This window comes from Miniopterus natalensis, chromosome 17 (assembly GCF_054644295.1).
Source record: "Miniopterus natalensis isolate mMinNat1 chromosome 17, mMinNat1.hap1, whole genome shotgun sequence".
Classification (NCBI taxonomy): domain Eukaryota; kingdom Metazoa; phylum Chordata; class Mammalia; order Chiroptera; family Miniopteridae; genus Miniopterus; species Miniopterus natalensis.
This window is the reverse complement of record NC_142097.1, coordinates 9,101,733-9,117,898: the sequence shown is the minus strand read 5'-3', so window position 1 is coordinate 9,117,898 and position 16,166 is coordinate 9,101,733. Positions and strand designations below refer to the sequence as shown.

At 52.7% G+C, this 16,166-nt stretch overlaps 1 protein-coding gene across 1 annotated transcript in view; it reads right to left on the bottom strand.

The window, feature by feature from the left end:
• Positions 1-8,010: 8,010 nt before the first annotated feature.
• Positions 8,011-16,166, bottom strand: part of PIK3R5 (phosphoinositide-3-kinase regulatory subunit 5) — a 66,012-nt gene continuing 57,856 nt past the window's right edge. The window contains exons 8-19 of the mRNA XM_087826515.1: positions 15,772-15,925; positions 15,032-15,115; positions 14,039-14,768; positions 13,753-13,912; positions 13,312-13,437; positions 12,673-12,801; positions 12,394-12,487; positions 12,011-12,087; positions 9,681-9,774; positions 9,520-9,602; positions 8,839-8,951; positions 8,011-8,701 (exon numbers count right to left, since the gene is read on the bottom strand). Of these exons, the coding sequence (XP_087682641.1) occupies positions 8,554-8,701; positions 8,839-8,951; positions 9,520-9,602; positions 9,681-9,774; positions 12,011-12,087; positions 12,394-12,487; positions 12,673-12,801; positions 13,312-13,437; positions 13,753-13,912; positions 14,039-14,768; positions 15,032-15,115; positions 15,772-15,925 (1,992 nt within the window). The 3' untranslated portion in view covers positions 8,011-8,553. The remainder of the gene's footprint in view (positions 8,702-8,838; positions 8,952-9,519; positions 9,603-9,680; positions 9,775-12,010; positions 12,088-12,393; positions 12,488-12,672; positions 12,802-13,311; positions 13,438-13,752; positions 13,913-14,038; positions 14,769-15,031; positions 15,116-15,771; positions 15,926-16,166) is intronic.

The following is a 16,166-nucleotide window of genomic DNA, read 5'->3' as shown; positions in this document are numbered from 1 at the left end:
TTGCAGCCCAGTCCTGAAATTACTGCCTCAGGTAGGAAAAAGTTGTGATGTGGGGAAGAAAGGAAAATATATAGACATACCATTATTTCCTGCGATGGGAAGGGTGGCACAGTCATACCAGCCTCCTCTCCCCCACCCACCCAGGCAACCGCAGTATGACTCTCATGCTAACCACCCAGAGTCAGCATCAGGTCCCAGAACTTAAGGGCGAAGGATCCCATGACTGTCCTTACATCAGATGCAATTTGGAGATCCCTAGGTCACCCATACTTGTGACAGCTGGGCTATATATTCTGGGGGTCCCACAGCCTGTCAGATTCAATGATTCTGTGGACACAATTCATAGAACCAAGGAAAGTACTATCATCACAATTAGAGTTTCACTATAGAAGAGGCACATAGGTGAGGCCTAAAGGGTTCTGGCTGCAGAGCTTCCAGGCCCTCTCCCTGTGGACCCCGCCTCCTCACCCTCCTGACACATCCGTGTTCACCAACCTGGAAGGTCCACTGAGCACTGGCTTCCAGAGATTTTATTGGGGCGTCACCGTGTAGGCATGATTAGCTACATCAGTGGTTGAAGGGCTCTGACTTCATGGAACCCTGGAGGGGTCTGAGCACTGCAGAAGCAGCAAGGCCTCACGAGAAGAAGGAGGAAGGGGTGAGCCCCTCTCTCTTATCACCTTCTCGCTCACGTTTACGTTTCTAAAAATTGGGTGGTGGAGGGCATATATGACTTGAGCAGCGAGGATGAAGACTCTCCACGTCAGTGACAACGCTCAAGGTCGGATCCAACCGGAGTGTTACCACCAACAGTCGGGCTACACCTGCTGCTGTGGAGATTGAGGAAGTGGGGTATGAAGTCAGAAAAGGTCATATGGAGGTTTGTGCTGCTTTCTTTTCATATTCTAACGACATTTAGTAACAGGTATCGCGTCTACGGATTTAGAGTGCGCTGCTTTTGTAGTCATTTTTTGTTGCTGCTTTGTTATGTAAGGTAATCATTTCCAGACGACCGGTTCTTGCTGTGTCTGCTTCCACCAAATATCAAGTCCTTTGGTTATGTTGGGTTGGCCTGTCTTGGGAGTTGAGCATGAGATGTGCTGGGCTGAGCTGTGATGGCGGGAATCTGGTGGGACACAGCTCTCTCAAAGACACTTGATCCCTAGTGTGCGAGCCAGGGGTGAGCCAGGGGATGGGTGAGAAGTAGACCCCCTCCCTCTGCACCTTCAGGTCTTGCAGCAGCACCTTCGTGTTTTGTCCTCATGTCTACTCCCTGGTGCTAAGAGGGGCTCCCAGGGTTGGTAACATAAAGAATGTTTCCTCTCAGCTTTGTGCACATGCTCCAAGATCTTTCTGGAGAGGTAGGTGGGAAGCACCTCCTGAGGCACATTTCTCACCTCTACTCTTCACCCAAATCCCAAGTCATAAGACTAAGAATTAAAACCGCACTGGTTTCCACAAAAGAGAGGCCGATGTCCAGCTGCGCCCCCCCCCCCTCGACCCTCCATGGCTGGCAGGAATTCTAGAGGACTGTGTGAAGGGGCTACGTGGCCTGCTCCACTTACTTGTTCTCTCAGTCCCGCTGACCTGGTCTCTGGGGATTGACCTGGCCCAGGACAGGGCCTCCAGGCAGTAGGGCCAGGGAGTCACTGCCCCTCTCAGAGCCCACTGCTCCCCACAGCCCAGTCACAGCCTCCCTGTGACCATGCCTCAAGCTGCCCAGGACCCCCACCCTCCCAGTCCTTCCTAGTCTTGGGGACAACCCTGGAAGATACCATGTATTTACGTGCCCACACCTGCTGTGGAACCCCCATGGCTTCCCTTACAGACTAAAAGAGTTTGAACAAGTTATTGTATCCCTAGCTTCATGTTCTCCAAGTGGCTATGGAACTTACAGGGCTGTTGTGAGGATTAGATGTCTTCCACGTAAGGTCACCACAGGCACAGGACAGTCACTTGTTATGTGGAGTTGGTTGTCACTCTGTCCCAGAGCCAAGCCCAACCCCAGGCCCATGACAGGTGCTCCATGGGTTTGGATGGATTGGCTAACTGGTCAATGAATTGATTAGGGAGGGTGTATATAAAGTACGCGCTTCGGGGATTTTCTATCTTTACTGCCAGCACTGTTGTTCTGTGGAGTGTGCCAGCACTAACTGGGCTGATAACCATGGGAAGCAGAGTTGTACTTTATATCCATCCACCCTTTTAGCTGGTCGTCTTATTTTTGGGGAGGGGAAGGGAGTTTTGATCTTTAACACCATCAACATTTTTTTAACTTTAGCGTTTAAAAAAATTACACAAGTAATTCATAAATACTACATTTTCATTATAAAAATACTCAAACATTAGAGCAGTACATAGAGTTAAAAGGAGAGACCCCTTCTCCTCCTTCCCAGTTTTGTCAACCAAAGATCATCACCATTAACTGAACGCTAACAGGAGTCCCCACTCTGCTGAGGGGCGAGGGAGAGACTTTATTTGGTGAAAAGAGCTCCGCTGTGAGGCCCTTGAGTCGCAAACTGCGGACCACAGCCACCTAGACGCTCCACCGGCGCCGCGGGCAGCTGGCTTATATAAAGAGAAGCTCCGGCCCCTGCCCCTGATTGGCCCATTTTCATGCAGATGAGGAATCCAAATTCACACGGTTTCATTGGTCCCAATAGCACCGTCCTGATTGGTCGGCTCCATCGTTCTGTTTGGTCAGCAAGATGCAAATGAGGGTATCGTTTGGCAGCTCTGATTGGACAGGGCAGGGCTTCAGCCCATTTGTCAAATTTTGATCCTCAGAGCTCTCTTGTGAGGGTCAACTCAGCAGGCAGGCGCCGTGGGGGGCTGGCAGGTCCCTGACATGCAGTGTGTGCCCGGGCCTTTGTAAGTAATGACTATTAGACTCTAATTATGAATTTGAGCCCAGTTAACCACAAGGAGTCCTTCTTGGCAGGTATATTCTTTCTCAGGGTTGAAGATTTCTTTTCCCTCCCCACCCAGTGATAACCACAGTCAGGAGCTGGGGTGATTTATACAAACTGTTCTTCACTGGCTTAGTTTCTTTGGAGATACTTATGTATCAGTTTGTAAGGATTAACCACCACGTTGTTTTCTTAAATTTAAACATCTGTGTTTTCTGGACGAGTAATACATTTACATGGGACAAGATGGGAAAAGATGCAGAGAAAATCAGCTCACTTCCGCTTCCACAGGCTACCCTTTAAGTGGGTGAAGAAAACCTTGTGAGCCCCTCCCCCACCCCAGGCCTCTCTTTGCAAGTGTACCTGTCCCCCTCCAGACTCCTCATACCCTGGGGCCACTCTGGAACAGGGTGAGGGACAGAGAGAACTTCAGGTTGCTGTGGAAAGTGGGGTTTGGTCTCCCCCTTACTTCTCGTGTTCTCAGGGTCAGCCTGGAGAGGGAGGCCATGGGGACCCTCTCTCCCTGCCCCAGCCCCATGTCTTTGTTTCCCTCATACCATAGGCTTATCCCCGGGGCTGGAGGAGCAGAGTAGGGGAGAGGTCTGCAAACCTCCCAGAATTCGGAGGAGGAGCTGGAGCCTGCTCTCTGTATAAAATACCATCATAGTCACTGTTTCCTTCTTGCAAATGAATTCCTGCCAAGAAGGGGGACTGGCAGGCAGGTCAAGAAGGCTGGGGGTTGACTAGGAGATCAGTGAGAAAACTCAAAGACCTCAACCCTTTATTATCTATGCAAATTGCCTAACTCTTACTCCCTGGCAACAACACACACACGTTCCCAAAAGGGGGCACATGCTACCTGTCTGGACTCTCATCCTTGCAAGCTTCTAGCAGCACAGCACAGGCCCCCCCTCCTCTCTGGGTCTCAGTTTCCTCGTCTGGAACCTGAGGCATTGGAGAGGATGTCTGCAAAGTCCTTGAAGTTTTCTCTGTCCCCAGACAACCCTGGTTCTGGCTTCTGAGACTTGTGGCTCCAGATTGCTCAGAAAGGGATTCTGGTGCTGGTGCTGGGAGGCCCCAGGAGAACCTGATTTATGGGCAGGGCTGGGGGAGGGCACAGAAGCAAGAAGCCCTCACATCCCAGTGCTGGAGGGGGTAGTGGGGTGATAGCAGGGGATGGGAAGTCTGGATCTCTGGGGGAGGCACCCAGCAGTGGGGTCCACCCTCATCTCCAGAGCCTGCAAAGCTGCAGGGGCCGGATACCTCTCTGGTGCTTCCACTTTGAGCAGACTGAGGGCTATGGGGGGGTCCCTGCCCCACAGTTGTGGGAGAGCTGTTTCTCTGGAGGAGGCATGGACTGTGTGTCAGGACCTCAGGGACAGGGCTGAGAATGGCGACAGACATTCTGGGCTCCAGAGGAAGCTCCAAATTGCCAGGAGAGAACAAACTGATAAATTGGACTTCATTAAAATCAAGACCATCTGCTCGGCAAAAGGCACTGTTAAGAAAATGAAAAGACAAGCCGCAGACTGGAAGAAATATTTGCAAAACATGTATCTGAAAAAGGACTGGTATCCAAAATATACAAAGAAAACTTATAATTTAACATTAAAAAAGCAAACAACCCAATTTAAAAATGGGCAAAATATCTGAACAGACACCTCACCAAAGAAGATATGCCATGGCAAATGAACACATGAAAAGATTCTCAACATCATAGTCATTGGGGAATTGAAAATTAAGGCAACAATGATATCACTACATACCCATTAGAATGGATAAAACCCAAAATGCTGACAACACCAAATGCTAATGAAGATGTGGAGCCACAGGAACGTTCATCCATTTGGTGAGAGTGAAAAGGGCACAGCCACTTTGGAAGACAGTCTGACATTTGTTTTAAAACTAAACATGCTTCTACCATATGATTGAGTAATTGTGCTTTTTGGTATTTATCCAAATGAGCTGGAAATACACGTCCACACAAAAAAGCAACACATGAATGTTTATAGCAGCTTTATTCATAAATGCCCCAAATTGGCATTTACCAAGAAGCCCTTCAGTAAGTGAATGAATAAATAAACTGGGGTACATCAATACGATGGAATATTATTCAGCAACAGAAAGAAATGAGCTAGGAAACCACGAAAAGACATAAAACAGCCTTAAATGCATATTGCTAGGTGAAAGAGCTCAATCTGAAAAGGCCACATACTGTATGGTTCCAACTGTATAATATTCTGGAAAATGTGTAACAATGGAGACATTAAAAAGATGATTGGTTTCCAGTCTAATTAAGAAGATAATAGTTTGAGTTTCTTTATTATATATCTATTTCTTTTTATCAAATTGGCAAATTATATTTTTGAGAAATTTCTTCATTTTAATCCAAACTGCCAAATTTATTGGTGAGTATGTAATACCCTTTTATTATCATTTTTAGTGTGTAAAGGACCTGTAGAGATGTCTAATTTTCATTCATGATATTGATAATTTGTTCTCTCATCAGTCTTGCTCAGGACTTATCAATCAGTATGTTGGTTTTCTAATTTATAGATTTCTGTTCTTACACTTATTTCCTTCCTTCTACTTTCTTTAGGATTGATCTACTGTTCTTTCTCTTGCTTTTTGAGATATAAATGTAAATAATTGATTTTTAGTGATTGCTCCATCCTAAGATATGATTTTATGGCAATAAATTTCCTCCTAAGCATTGCTTTAGCATCCCAAGAGTTTCAATATCATACATTCATTATTAACCAGTTCAATATATTTTCTAGCTTCCTTTTTAAAAATTTCTTTTCGACTTAAGATTTGTTTATGGATGTTGTGCTTAATTCTCAAGCAGTTGGGATTTTCTAGTAATATTTTTGTTATTGATAGTTTAATTTCATTGTAGTCAGATAACATACTTTGTTTGGTTTCAATCATCTGAAATTTGATATTCTACTTGTATTTAAAAGTAATGTGAATTCTGTTGTCAGGCACAGTGTTCTATTTCAAAGAGGTCACATTTATTAATTGTTTTGTCCAGGTCCTCTATATCACTACTGATTTTTTGTCTATTTGTTCTATCAGCTATTGAAAGAAGTGTGTTAAAGTCTTTCATTATGGTTGTGGAGATGCTAATTCTGTCAGTTTCTGCTTTATAGTTTTGTTTTTTTTTAAATTTTTTTAATTTTTAAAATTTTTAAAATATATCTTTATTGACTTCAGAGAGAGGAAAGGAGAGGGAGAGAGAGAGACAGAAACATCAATGATGAGAGAGTCATTGATCGAACCCACAACCCGGGCATGTGCCCTGACTGGGAATCGAACCCTGATCGCCTGGATCCTAGGTCGACGCTCAACCGCTGAGCCATGCCTGGCCGGGCTCTGCTTTATAGTTTAAATGTATGTTATTGGGTGCATACAGATTCATGATTGTGGTATCTTTTTCTTGGACTGACTCTTTGATCTTTATAAAATGTCCCTCTCCTGTAATGCTTCTTGCCTTAAGATCTTTGTCTGAAGTTAATATAACACCACCAGCCTTTTGGGTCAGGTTTGCATGGTGTTATCCTTTTGCTTTTAGCTTTTCTATGTCCTTAGATTCAAAGTGTGTCTTTTGTGAACAGTGTATAATTTCTTTTTTTAAAATCATTGGACAATACTAGGTATGAAATTCTAAGTTGCGCACTTTGAGGGTGTCATTTCGTTGTCTTCTGGTTTCCATTGTTTCTGCTGAGAAGAGAGGCCTCAGTTTAATTACTGATCCCATGACGAGAAAGTGTATTTTTTTCCTTGGGCTCTCTTTTTTTTCATTACCTTTTTTCCCCCCAGGAATTTGACAATGAGGTGCCTGTGTGTTTTAAAAAGTAAACTCCAGAATTTATTGGAATTTCACTAGTTTTTCTATTATCTCTTTCTGTTTCAGGAGCCAATCCAGGGTACTGCACTGCATTTAGTTTTTGGGTTTCTTTAGTCTTCTTTGGTCCTTCCTTGTTTTTCATGACACTGACTGTCTAGAGGAACTGGTCAGGTGATCCTGTGGAATGTCCCACAATCTGGGTTATCTGATACTTTCTTCATGATTAGAGTAGGGTTACGGGATTTTGGAAAGCAATCAGAGGTGAAGTGCTCTTCCCATGTAATTTTGTTTTTATCCTGTGTGAGATTTGCTGAGTTTATTGAATCTACGAGTTGATGTGCTCCTTTAATTTTGGTCAATTGAATGTTGGGAGGAGATACTGTGCCAGGCCCAGACCCTAGGAGGCATCACATATCTCTACTTACCTGTCTTGTGCTAACATGCTGGCCCACGGTGCCTGAGAGACCCACCAAGCAGACCGGAACCCAACCTGCAGCTCGGAGTCAAGCCACTCTGAGCCCAACCTAGATCAAGGGATCCCTAAATGTCCTATAGATGCATGAGCAAGAATAGATAATCACAGTGTAGTCCGCAGAGTATTAGTGTGCTTTACTGTTTGCAGTGGCTGGCTGATGCAGAGCTAGAGCCTCTCGCGGTTCCTTCTTCCTCCGCCTGAGCAGCTGTGTTTGGAGCCTGGTGCTTACGTACCTCTCCCAGGTCACAGGTGTCCTGCCCCATCCCTTTACCTTCTCTTCCCTCCCTCCCTATGACCCAATTTTAAAAACTGCCCCAGGCTCAGAGCCCAGCATTGAGCTCACTTCCCTTCCCCTCAGCAGCATAGGGCTTAAATGGAACAGTGTCGGAAAACTTAAGCACAAGTACATTTTCTGCAGCGAGGAAAATTACAAAAAGAGAAACAGAACAACCCCCAAGAATCTTATTTTTGCAATATGTGAAATGTGGAATGATTTATGTGAACTGCCCAGCTAGCAGTTAATTGTCATGCAGCACAATTATTCCAGGTCATTAAATACAAGACTAATACGTTTTATTTAACAATAATATTAAATTTAATTCATTTATACTTGGACACCCATTGGTAATGTAGTAGGACAACCTGTTCACTCAACAAAAAATATTGAGGGTGTATGTCTGACCACTCTCTGGAGCCTGGCCGGGGCAGGGTAGGAGTGGCGCCACCTGACAGGAGCTGGCTGTGTCCATGTCTCAAGTTGTGAATACTCTGGGCTGGGGTTTCATGGGCTCCTACAGGCCCAGAACCTTTGGAACAGGACAAAGCAGGAGAAGGGGAGGAAGAAGGGGCTCTGTGCGGGATACAATCGTCTGCGTCCCCTGAACTCCAGACACGAAGGGCTCCCCCAAGCCTTTGGCAAAGGAAGGAGTGGGCCTGGCTGCAGGCTGGGAGGAGCCCTAAACCACACCCCAGAGCACCAGAGCCTCCAGTCTTTCTTCTAGAAAGGATTCTTGACCATGTCAGTGGCCGGGGCCTTCAGAGATCGGCTCTCCTTTCTACCTTGAGGAATCTGAGGGGCTGTATGGCCAGGCCCCTCACTCCCTAAAGCTTGTTTTTGTCCCAAACAGAGCCCCAAGGCGCCAGAAACCACCGATGCCCTGCCTTCTGCCCCCTGCCCAGTGCAGGGCCCACAGCAGGAGTCTGATCCAGCACAGGGCCGTGTGGTTCTCCACAAAGAGCCAGGCCCTCACAGCGGACTGCGGGAGAGGCTCAGGACAGGCTGCTTCATGGTTTTCTGTCCTTGCTGGTGCAGGGCCTCGCTAGGGCAGAGCTCCGCTGAAAGTCATGATGGGCAGGCAGAGGAGGGAGCAGAGGTCCGGTGGGGCCTGGGCCAGTGGGTGGGGCGACCTCTGGGGTTGAGGGCAGAGGTTGCTCTTCTCTGGCTTGTAGCAAGGTGAGACCTCACACCTGTGGGGCAGGGAGGGAGAAAGGACAGGCCTCACATCCCTCCAGTGACTTCCAGGCCTCTGGGTGGGAATGTACAGAAACTGACCCCTTCCCTCAACCTCCCTCAGCTGAAGCAGAGCTAGGGCCCCCTTTCCTACCTGACCACACTCTGTAGGATCTTCCTCTCATCTTGGTCCAGACACACTGCAAAGGGGCAGCTTCTGGAGCCGATAATCTGTACCTTGTCCACTTTGATCTGCGAGGTGCTTATCTAGAAGGAAGGCCCAGGTCAGGCCCAGAGCCCTGGCCACAGAGATCCCAGCCCTCCGCAGTTCCTTCCCTGGGAACTGCCCAACCAGTTCTGGGGCAGGGGTAGGGGTGGGAGTGTGTCTGGCAGCGCTTTAAGGCTACTGGCCAGCTCAGGGGAGGGGCTCTGAGGACTCTATCAGGCCCTGGCCCTTCTCCAGTCTCTGCCCTTTCCTGAGTCTGGAAGAAGCAAGTGCCTTCCGAGGAGAAGCCGAGCTGCTCCCTGCCCTCCCTGGGAGGACCCTGGGGCTCCGACACAGCCGCTCTGCCCAGGCTTAGGGCGGAACCCTTCCAGTAACAAATCCTCTCACAGAGGACCCCTTCCTCCTAACGACCCACAGCACTCCACATGTGTGTGCACCCCAAACCACACCCCTCACCTGCCTCTCCTCCCACCCACAGCCCCCGACGGCCCTGGACACCCTTCCTCTCTCTCATACACACACATGCACATGCACACACACACACACAGGTGCATGCACACCCCCTGTAAGCCTCCCGAGAGTGAGGCTTCAAGGGGAGGGAACCCTTACCTGGTTAAAGCCTTTCTTGGATTTGGGGTTTTGCCTCTTCACCACTTCCGTCAGGTTTAGCGTCAGGGCCTCTATGCCGGAGTCTGCAGGGCAGGGGCGCTCAGGCCAGGCTTAGAAATCCTCCCTGCCACCCCCGCCCCGTGCCCTGCCCACCCACTAACCTAGCTCCTCCTGCTTTCGGCAGGCCTTGTTGAGGTTGATGGAGGTGCAGACCTTCTCCATGTTGCTCCAGCGACTTCGCCCACTGATGGCCCCCTGGGAAGGCAGCAAAGCCAGATCCTCTCAGCTTGGAGGCCCCGGTGCCTGCTACCCTCCCTCCTAAGAGGAGGCCCAGATCACCAGTGACAGGGAGCTGCCTGTCGTCAGCACGCCCAGGAAGTCTCTCATTCACCCAGGTCTGCCATCTCCTTCACTAAGAGCCCCTGACCCCTGTATAGACCTTGGTGACTCTGGGGAGGGGTGTCATGTCACTGGCTTGGTCCATGGGTAAGCCTTGTGACCAGTCCATAGGACACAAATGCTGAGAGCACCTCAAGGGGTGGTCTTGATGACCTCCCGCTGAGCCCAGACGGAGGAAGAGAGGGGCCCACAGGCCTGGAGTTCCTGGCAGAGCCAGTCCGGATACCCCCTTTCATTGGGGATCTCCATGTTGCCAAACCCAAGAGTGTTTCTCAGTCCTTGGGCAGTCCCAAGGTCAGCTCATTTGACCTTACAGGAGAATCTGATTCTGTTCACCCCTCTCCTCTCCGGGGCTTTTGGGACGGCATACTCCTGGTTCTCTACCTTCCTGGTTGGGCCTCAGCCTGCAGTCACACGTCACAGGTCTCAGGACCTTCTCCTGCTCTTTGCACTCCTACTTTCTCCATTAGGGAGCCTCGACCACCTATACACCCATCCTCATGTTTCACGTCTGAGTTCAGGCCCATCCATCCAACTATTCTGACTTCTTCCTCCTACCTCTCAAGGGCACTGCAGACTCACATGTCCCACATTCATGATCTGTCCCTACCGGACCTGGGCTGCTTCTTAGAAAACTGTGCTATTAGTCTCAGAAGACTGAAATCCAGGAGTCCGGGCTTCTCCTTTTCCAACCCATCCCTAAGCCCTGCTGCTCACATAATCCACATGTAGCTCCCACTTCTTTCCATCTCCACCACCACCAGCCTAGTGCTGGCTGCCCGCATTTCTCTCCTGGAAAACCACCAGAGCCTTGCTATGTCCCCTGGGGACCCCTCCAATCTGTTCTCCACAGAGCTGCAGAGGGAGCTTCCAAACCTCAAATCTGATCATGTCACACGCATTCCCAGCACCACCCCAAACTTAAACCCCTTCAAGGGACGCCCATTGCTCTCAGGACAGGACAGAACTCCCCTCATTACAATCAAGGCCCTTGGTGTTCCGGCCCCGCCTATCTCTTTAGCCTCACTTCGTCGCCCTTAACGTTCATGTTCTTCCGCCACGGGGCCTTTGAACATGCTGTTTCCTCTGTCTGGAGAATACAGCCCTCTCTTTTTAGCTTAACTAACTCCTGGTTTTCTTTCCAATAGTGACTCAATGTCGCTTCTCCAGGAAGCCTAGCCTAACTTTCCTGACTGGGTTGAATAATCCCCTTAGAGGTTCTCACAGTACCATGTACCTCTCCTTCATCTGATGGTCACAGTTGTAATTACACATCTGTGGGTTCATCTAGCCAATGCCTACCATCCGCCCTAGGCTGTAAGCATTTTGTTCACTCTTGAGAACACACCTGTGCCCAGAACCACGTTAACAGACACCTGGCTCACAGCTCTCAGGCTCAGTCCTCCTGCCCACCTCCATGGCCACCAAATGTAAAGTAGCCCATCATCACCATCCCATCAGCCCTCTGATTGCCTCGCCATCACTCACCACTCTGAAGTTATCTTGGTCATTTCCTTGTTTCCTTGCTCCTTACCTGTCTCCTCTAAGAAAGCTAGAGAAGGCCCAGTCCTCCCTGCTTACAGGTTTCCCCTTGCCTGGCACAGAGCCTGGCAGGAGTAGGTGCTCAATGACAATCTTTTGAATGGTTGAAGGAAGGAAGAAAGAAAAGAAGGCAGGAGGGTTCCCCATTGATGAGGTCAAGCCTCTTGTGGCCTGTGCCCCAGGGTGTGACATGCTCAGAGACTCATGCCCTCTGGTGTGCTCATGGGCACCCCCTCCCACCTCAAACATCTCCTCAGTGCCTCACGCCATCCCACCTCCCACGCCAGGCACACCAGCCATAGACCGTGGCCTCTCCCTCACTGTGCCTCTGGAGCCCCACCCTTGACCACTCTCCACCCTAGTCCAGTATCCAGGCCCTGAAACTTCATGGAAGCTGCTGAGCACACTCAGGTGGGGGGAGAACACCCGGGTGGGAGGCCTTCTGCGGCCTCCAGCTTAAAAACTGGGGCCCAGGAACCCGAGTCTGGCTCTGGGTGAGGAGGATCAGGAGCAGATCCCAGAAGGACGTGGGCCCTAGCATGGGTCTTACCTTGCTGTAAATAATCTGTAGTGTTAGCGGGACGGCCTCCCGGTCCCCATCAATGCCCAGCCTCTTGCTGCCGGGACCTGTGCCACACACAGACAGACCCTTCACTTAGTGCCACTTACAGACCCTGGGGCTCTTCTTCCCTCCCAACCCCCACTCATCACTGGCCCTGCTTTCCGGTGACCCTGACTCCCAGGTCCCTGCCTCCTGGGGTCCCATTCACCAGGTCCCTGCCTCCTGGGGCCCCATTCACCAGGTCCCTGCCTCCTGGGGCCCCATTCACCAGGTCCCTGCCTCCTGGGGCCCCATTCACCAGGGCTCTGCCTCCAGGGGCCCCACCTCCTCACCCTGCTACCTGTCTCCACCGGGACCTAGGCAGCACTCACCTGAAGCCTTGATGGCTCGTGTGGCAGCGGAGTGACCCAGCTCCAGGGAATGAATGAAGATCTCCGATGTCTTCTCCCCGGTGATGAAGGTCAGCTGGAGAGGGCAAGACCAGGGCGTCAGTGTGGGTCTCCTGTAGGGGGACCCACCAGGCTCCTCCGGCACAGGGCTAGGGGCTACCATGGGGTGGGGACAGGACCTATAGGCCCAACAGGGCACAGCTGGGACCCGGCGATGGTGAGGGGGCCTGGCGGTGAGGCTCGGGCGGCAAGGCACATTACCTCTGTCTGATACACCTGCAGCAGCACCGGCCTTGCGGCGAAGCGGCAATAGTAGAGCAGCATGTCAGCCAGGATGGGCAGCTGGCTGGGGGAGCCCTCCAGGGGTCGGGAGTCCGCCTTCAGGGACTGCTGCTGGGTAGGGGGAGCCCAACCCAGAGGGACCGGTGGACAGAGAGCGAGAGGAAGGGAAGGTGAGAGGAAGAGAGGCCGCGGAACACACACATGCAGAGAAGAGATGCAGAGGAGAGAGCCAGGGAGGGGATAGTGAGACGAAAGCAGGAAACAGGATGGTCAGGGGAGGACCCACAGCTCAGTCTCCATACCTCTCCCTGACCTGGCACCTGGGCCTCGAGGAAGGCCCCTGGCAGAGCTGGACAAAGCTGAGCTGAGGATGGGGGCTGAGGCCTAAGGTCCCTGGATCCTTCTGAGGACCCTCCTGTCACTGTAGTGAATCCCCTCCTTGCCCACATTGCCCTGCATTCAGGTTCAGTTCTCCTTCTCATCTACTCTCTCTGCTCGTTTCCAAGTGTGCCTGGTCCTCCGTGGAATCCTCAAGCTGGACCTCCCCAAACCAGGGCCTTCTGGGTTAGGCTGGGCGACTGCAGCCTGGGTCACTCTTCTCTCCCCAGGGCCACTTACCTGGCACAGGACTTCGGGGGGCAGGTGCATGAGGCCCAGCACGTTGCGTTCATACCAGGGGTCGAGCATGCCGAGGTAGTGGGAGATATCATTGGTGCTCTCCTCCCACTGGGCCGGGCCCAGCTCCTGAGGCAAGGGGTGACAGTCATTCCCAGAGACCCAGGAGGCCTGCCATCATAGCTGGAGGGCCCTGGGTGGCCCCGCAGCCCTAATCTGAGTTTCCCCCTGCCCTTGGACAAGTCTGACAACTTTCAGTCTGTGTCATACAGCAAAAATGCCACCCCCAAGTGCAGGGCAGGGAGTGAGGGCCAGGTGGGAGGAGGTGTCCTACAAACACAAGTGACTGCTTTTGGTGACTTCCAACCAGCCCTTCAGGTACCTGGAACCTGCTCATGTCTACTCTACTTTCCCACCCGATTTGGTCCAGGGCTGGGAACATACTGCAGGGCTGGGGTGCCTCGGGGAGTCTGGGGGCAGTAGGGGTGTCTGGCTCAGAGTGGCTGGGGTGCTGGAGCTGGTGCCCTGGCTCCGCTTCACGGGCACATAGAAGAACTGTAGCTTGAAGAACCGAGAGAGGAGCGGGCGATTGCTCTCCAGCTGCCTGGCAACAGAAGATGGAGAAGGGCTCCTGGGTCCCGGTCAGACCTAAGCCTCAAGCCTCAGATGCCACCAGCACCCCCCTCCCCCGCTACCCAGGGCCGAGAGGTGCACCCAGCCCAGCTCTTACCGCAGGTTGCTGTACGCCCGAGCTACCTTCCCTGAAATGCGATCGGAGCCGAAGACCACAACGCGGAGTGTGGAGGCCTTGGGGTCTTCGTCCCCACTCAGGAAGGGGCGGCGGCGCTGGTGGCGGGAGGCGGGGGCCAGGAGCCAGCTGGGCAGCTGGGTGCTGAGCTTGGGCTGGGGCAGGGAGCGGGAGCGCTGGGCCCGGGCTGGGGGCAGCGCCGGGCTGCCCAGGGGGCTGCAGAGGCTCCCGGCCCGCCGCAGGGGCGGCGCAGTGTCCGAGCTGCCCTCCAGGCCCCGAGAGTCCCTCCGCAGCACCAGCTGGCTGGTGCTCTTGAAGAGTTTATAGATCCTGTTAAACTTCTGCCCGGGCCTGCGGTGGCCCCGGCGCTCCTGGCTGCCGGGCCTCCTGGGCCACTCGGGGGAGCTCTCCTCGCTGTCCTCCACGTAGCCGCTGTCCACGCCGTCCGAGAGCCCCGAGACGAAGGAGGTCAGCAGCTGGCGGGAGAGGGTGGCCCCGGAGGCCTGGGACGAGGCGAGGGACAGGGCGGAGTCCCGGGAGGCCTCGGAGCTGGTGGAAAGCAGTGAGTCCCTCTTGGCACACTGCGCGTCCGTTTCCAAGTCCTCTTCCTCCCCCTCCTCCTCCTCTTCCTCCTCCTCATCGTCGTAGTCGTCCCCCAGGAGCCCCGGCTGCAGCAGCTCCTGTTCCTTGAGCAGGATCTCCTGCAGGACATCTGCACGGAAGCAAGGGAGGCACCTCTGGGCACCTGGCCTCGGAGACCCCTCTCACTCAGCTTTGGGAGGGTGGCAGGTCCAGGCAGAATGGACTCGGGGGGAAGAGGGCAGGGGGGCCACGGCCAGCCCAGGGCTCCAAGCGCCACCCTCTGCTCTGCCCAGGGCCTGCTCAGCTGGGAGAGCTGCCGGGGAGTGGGGGCTGCTGCACGGGCCGGGCAGTTTGGGGGGTGGGCACCACAAGGGCCGCCAGCCTGCCGCTTACCAAAGCTGTCCTGGTTCCAGCTGTAGGTGTAGCACCTGGCCACAGGGATGGGAATGGTGCGCAGCTTGCAGGGCTTGGCAGTATCTGTAAGAACAGGGTGGGCGGAGGGTGAGGCCTGGGAAGGAGCCTTGAGATTGGCCAGCCCAGTTCCTTCGCCTTAGAGAAGAGAGCAGAGTGGGAGAGGACGGGCCCCGGGCCACGAAGCTGGGGTGCCGGGCTCGCAGCCAGAGGGCCTTCTTTCGAGGGCACCGTGGGGGTGCCCTTTTAGAAGCTGTGTCACTGTGGCAAAGTCACATTTTACAGGGTCCAAGCAGGAAAACAGGGCACTATCTCTAGAGGTGTTGTGAGGATATTGTGCCCCTTTTCTTTGGTAACAGAGTTGTGGAAAGGAAATTCCCAGGCTCCTTGGGGTGAAGTGTGACCCTGTGACTAAAGTGAGCCAAGGTGACACATGTAGATGTCCCACGTGCAACTTCCATATTATCTTCAGTGTAAAAAGAAAGGCCTTTGCCCATGATGAGCACCTGCTTCTCCCCTTCCCACAAGCCCCCATATGATGGCAACCCAGCCTTAACCTGTAGGCAGGAGCCATGCACCAGGGATGGTGGAGCAAGGTGATGAGAAGCATGGGTCCCTGAGTGACCGTGTGGAGCAGAACCACGAGGCTGACCTGGACAGCTCACCACGGGAGCCAGAGCAGACGATGGGGGAAGTGGGCCCCCCTACCCCAGGAGCCTCACCTAAGACATCAGGGAAGCCAGCTTTCTCTCCCACGGCCTTCAGCTTGGCCCTGAGCCACCTCCGGGCCTCGGCCGCATCCCCGATGCCAGATGCCAGCTCCTGTGCCTCTGCAGTCTCCGTGAAGATATCCTCGAGCTCTGCCAGGGTCTTGGACTGAAATCCCAGGAGGAGAAAGGCTTGCTCCTTTACCATCGCCTGGCTGCCTGGCTCCACTTCCCAGGGTCTTACTGAGAGCAGCAGGGAGCAGTCCCCTTCCCAGCCTCATCACCCATCTCTACCCACAGACCAGGGAGCCAGGCCTGCCTCCAACCCCCTAGCTCAGGAAATGGTCATGAGAGGAAGGTTCAGAGCCAGAGCACTGCAGAGTTGGGAGGGACTTCAGAGGTCACCACTG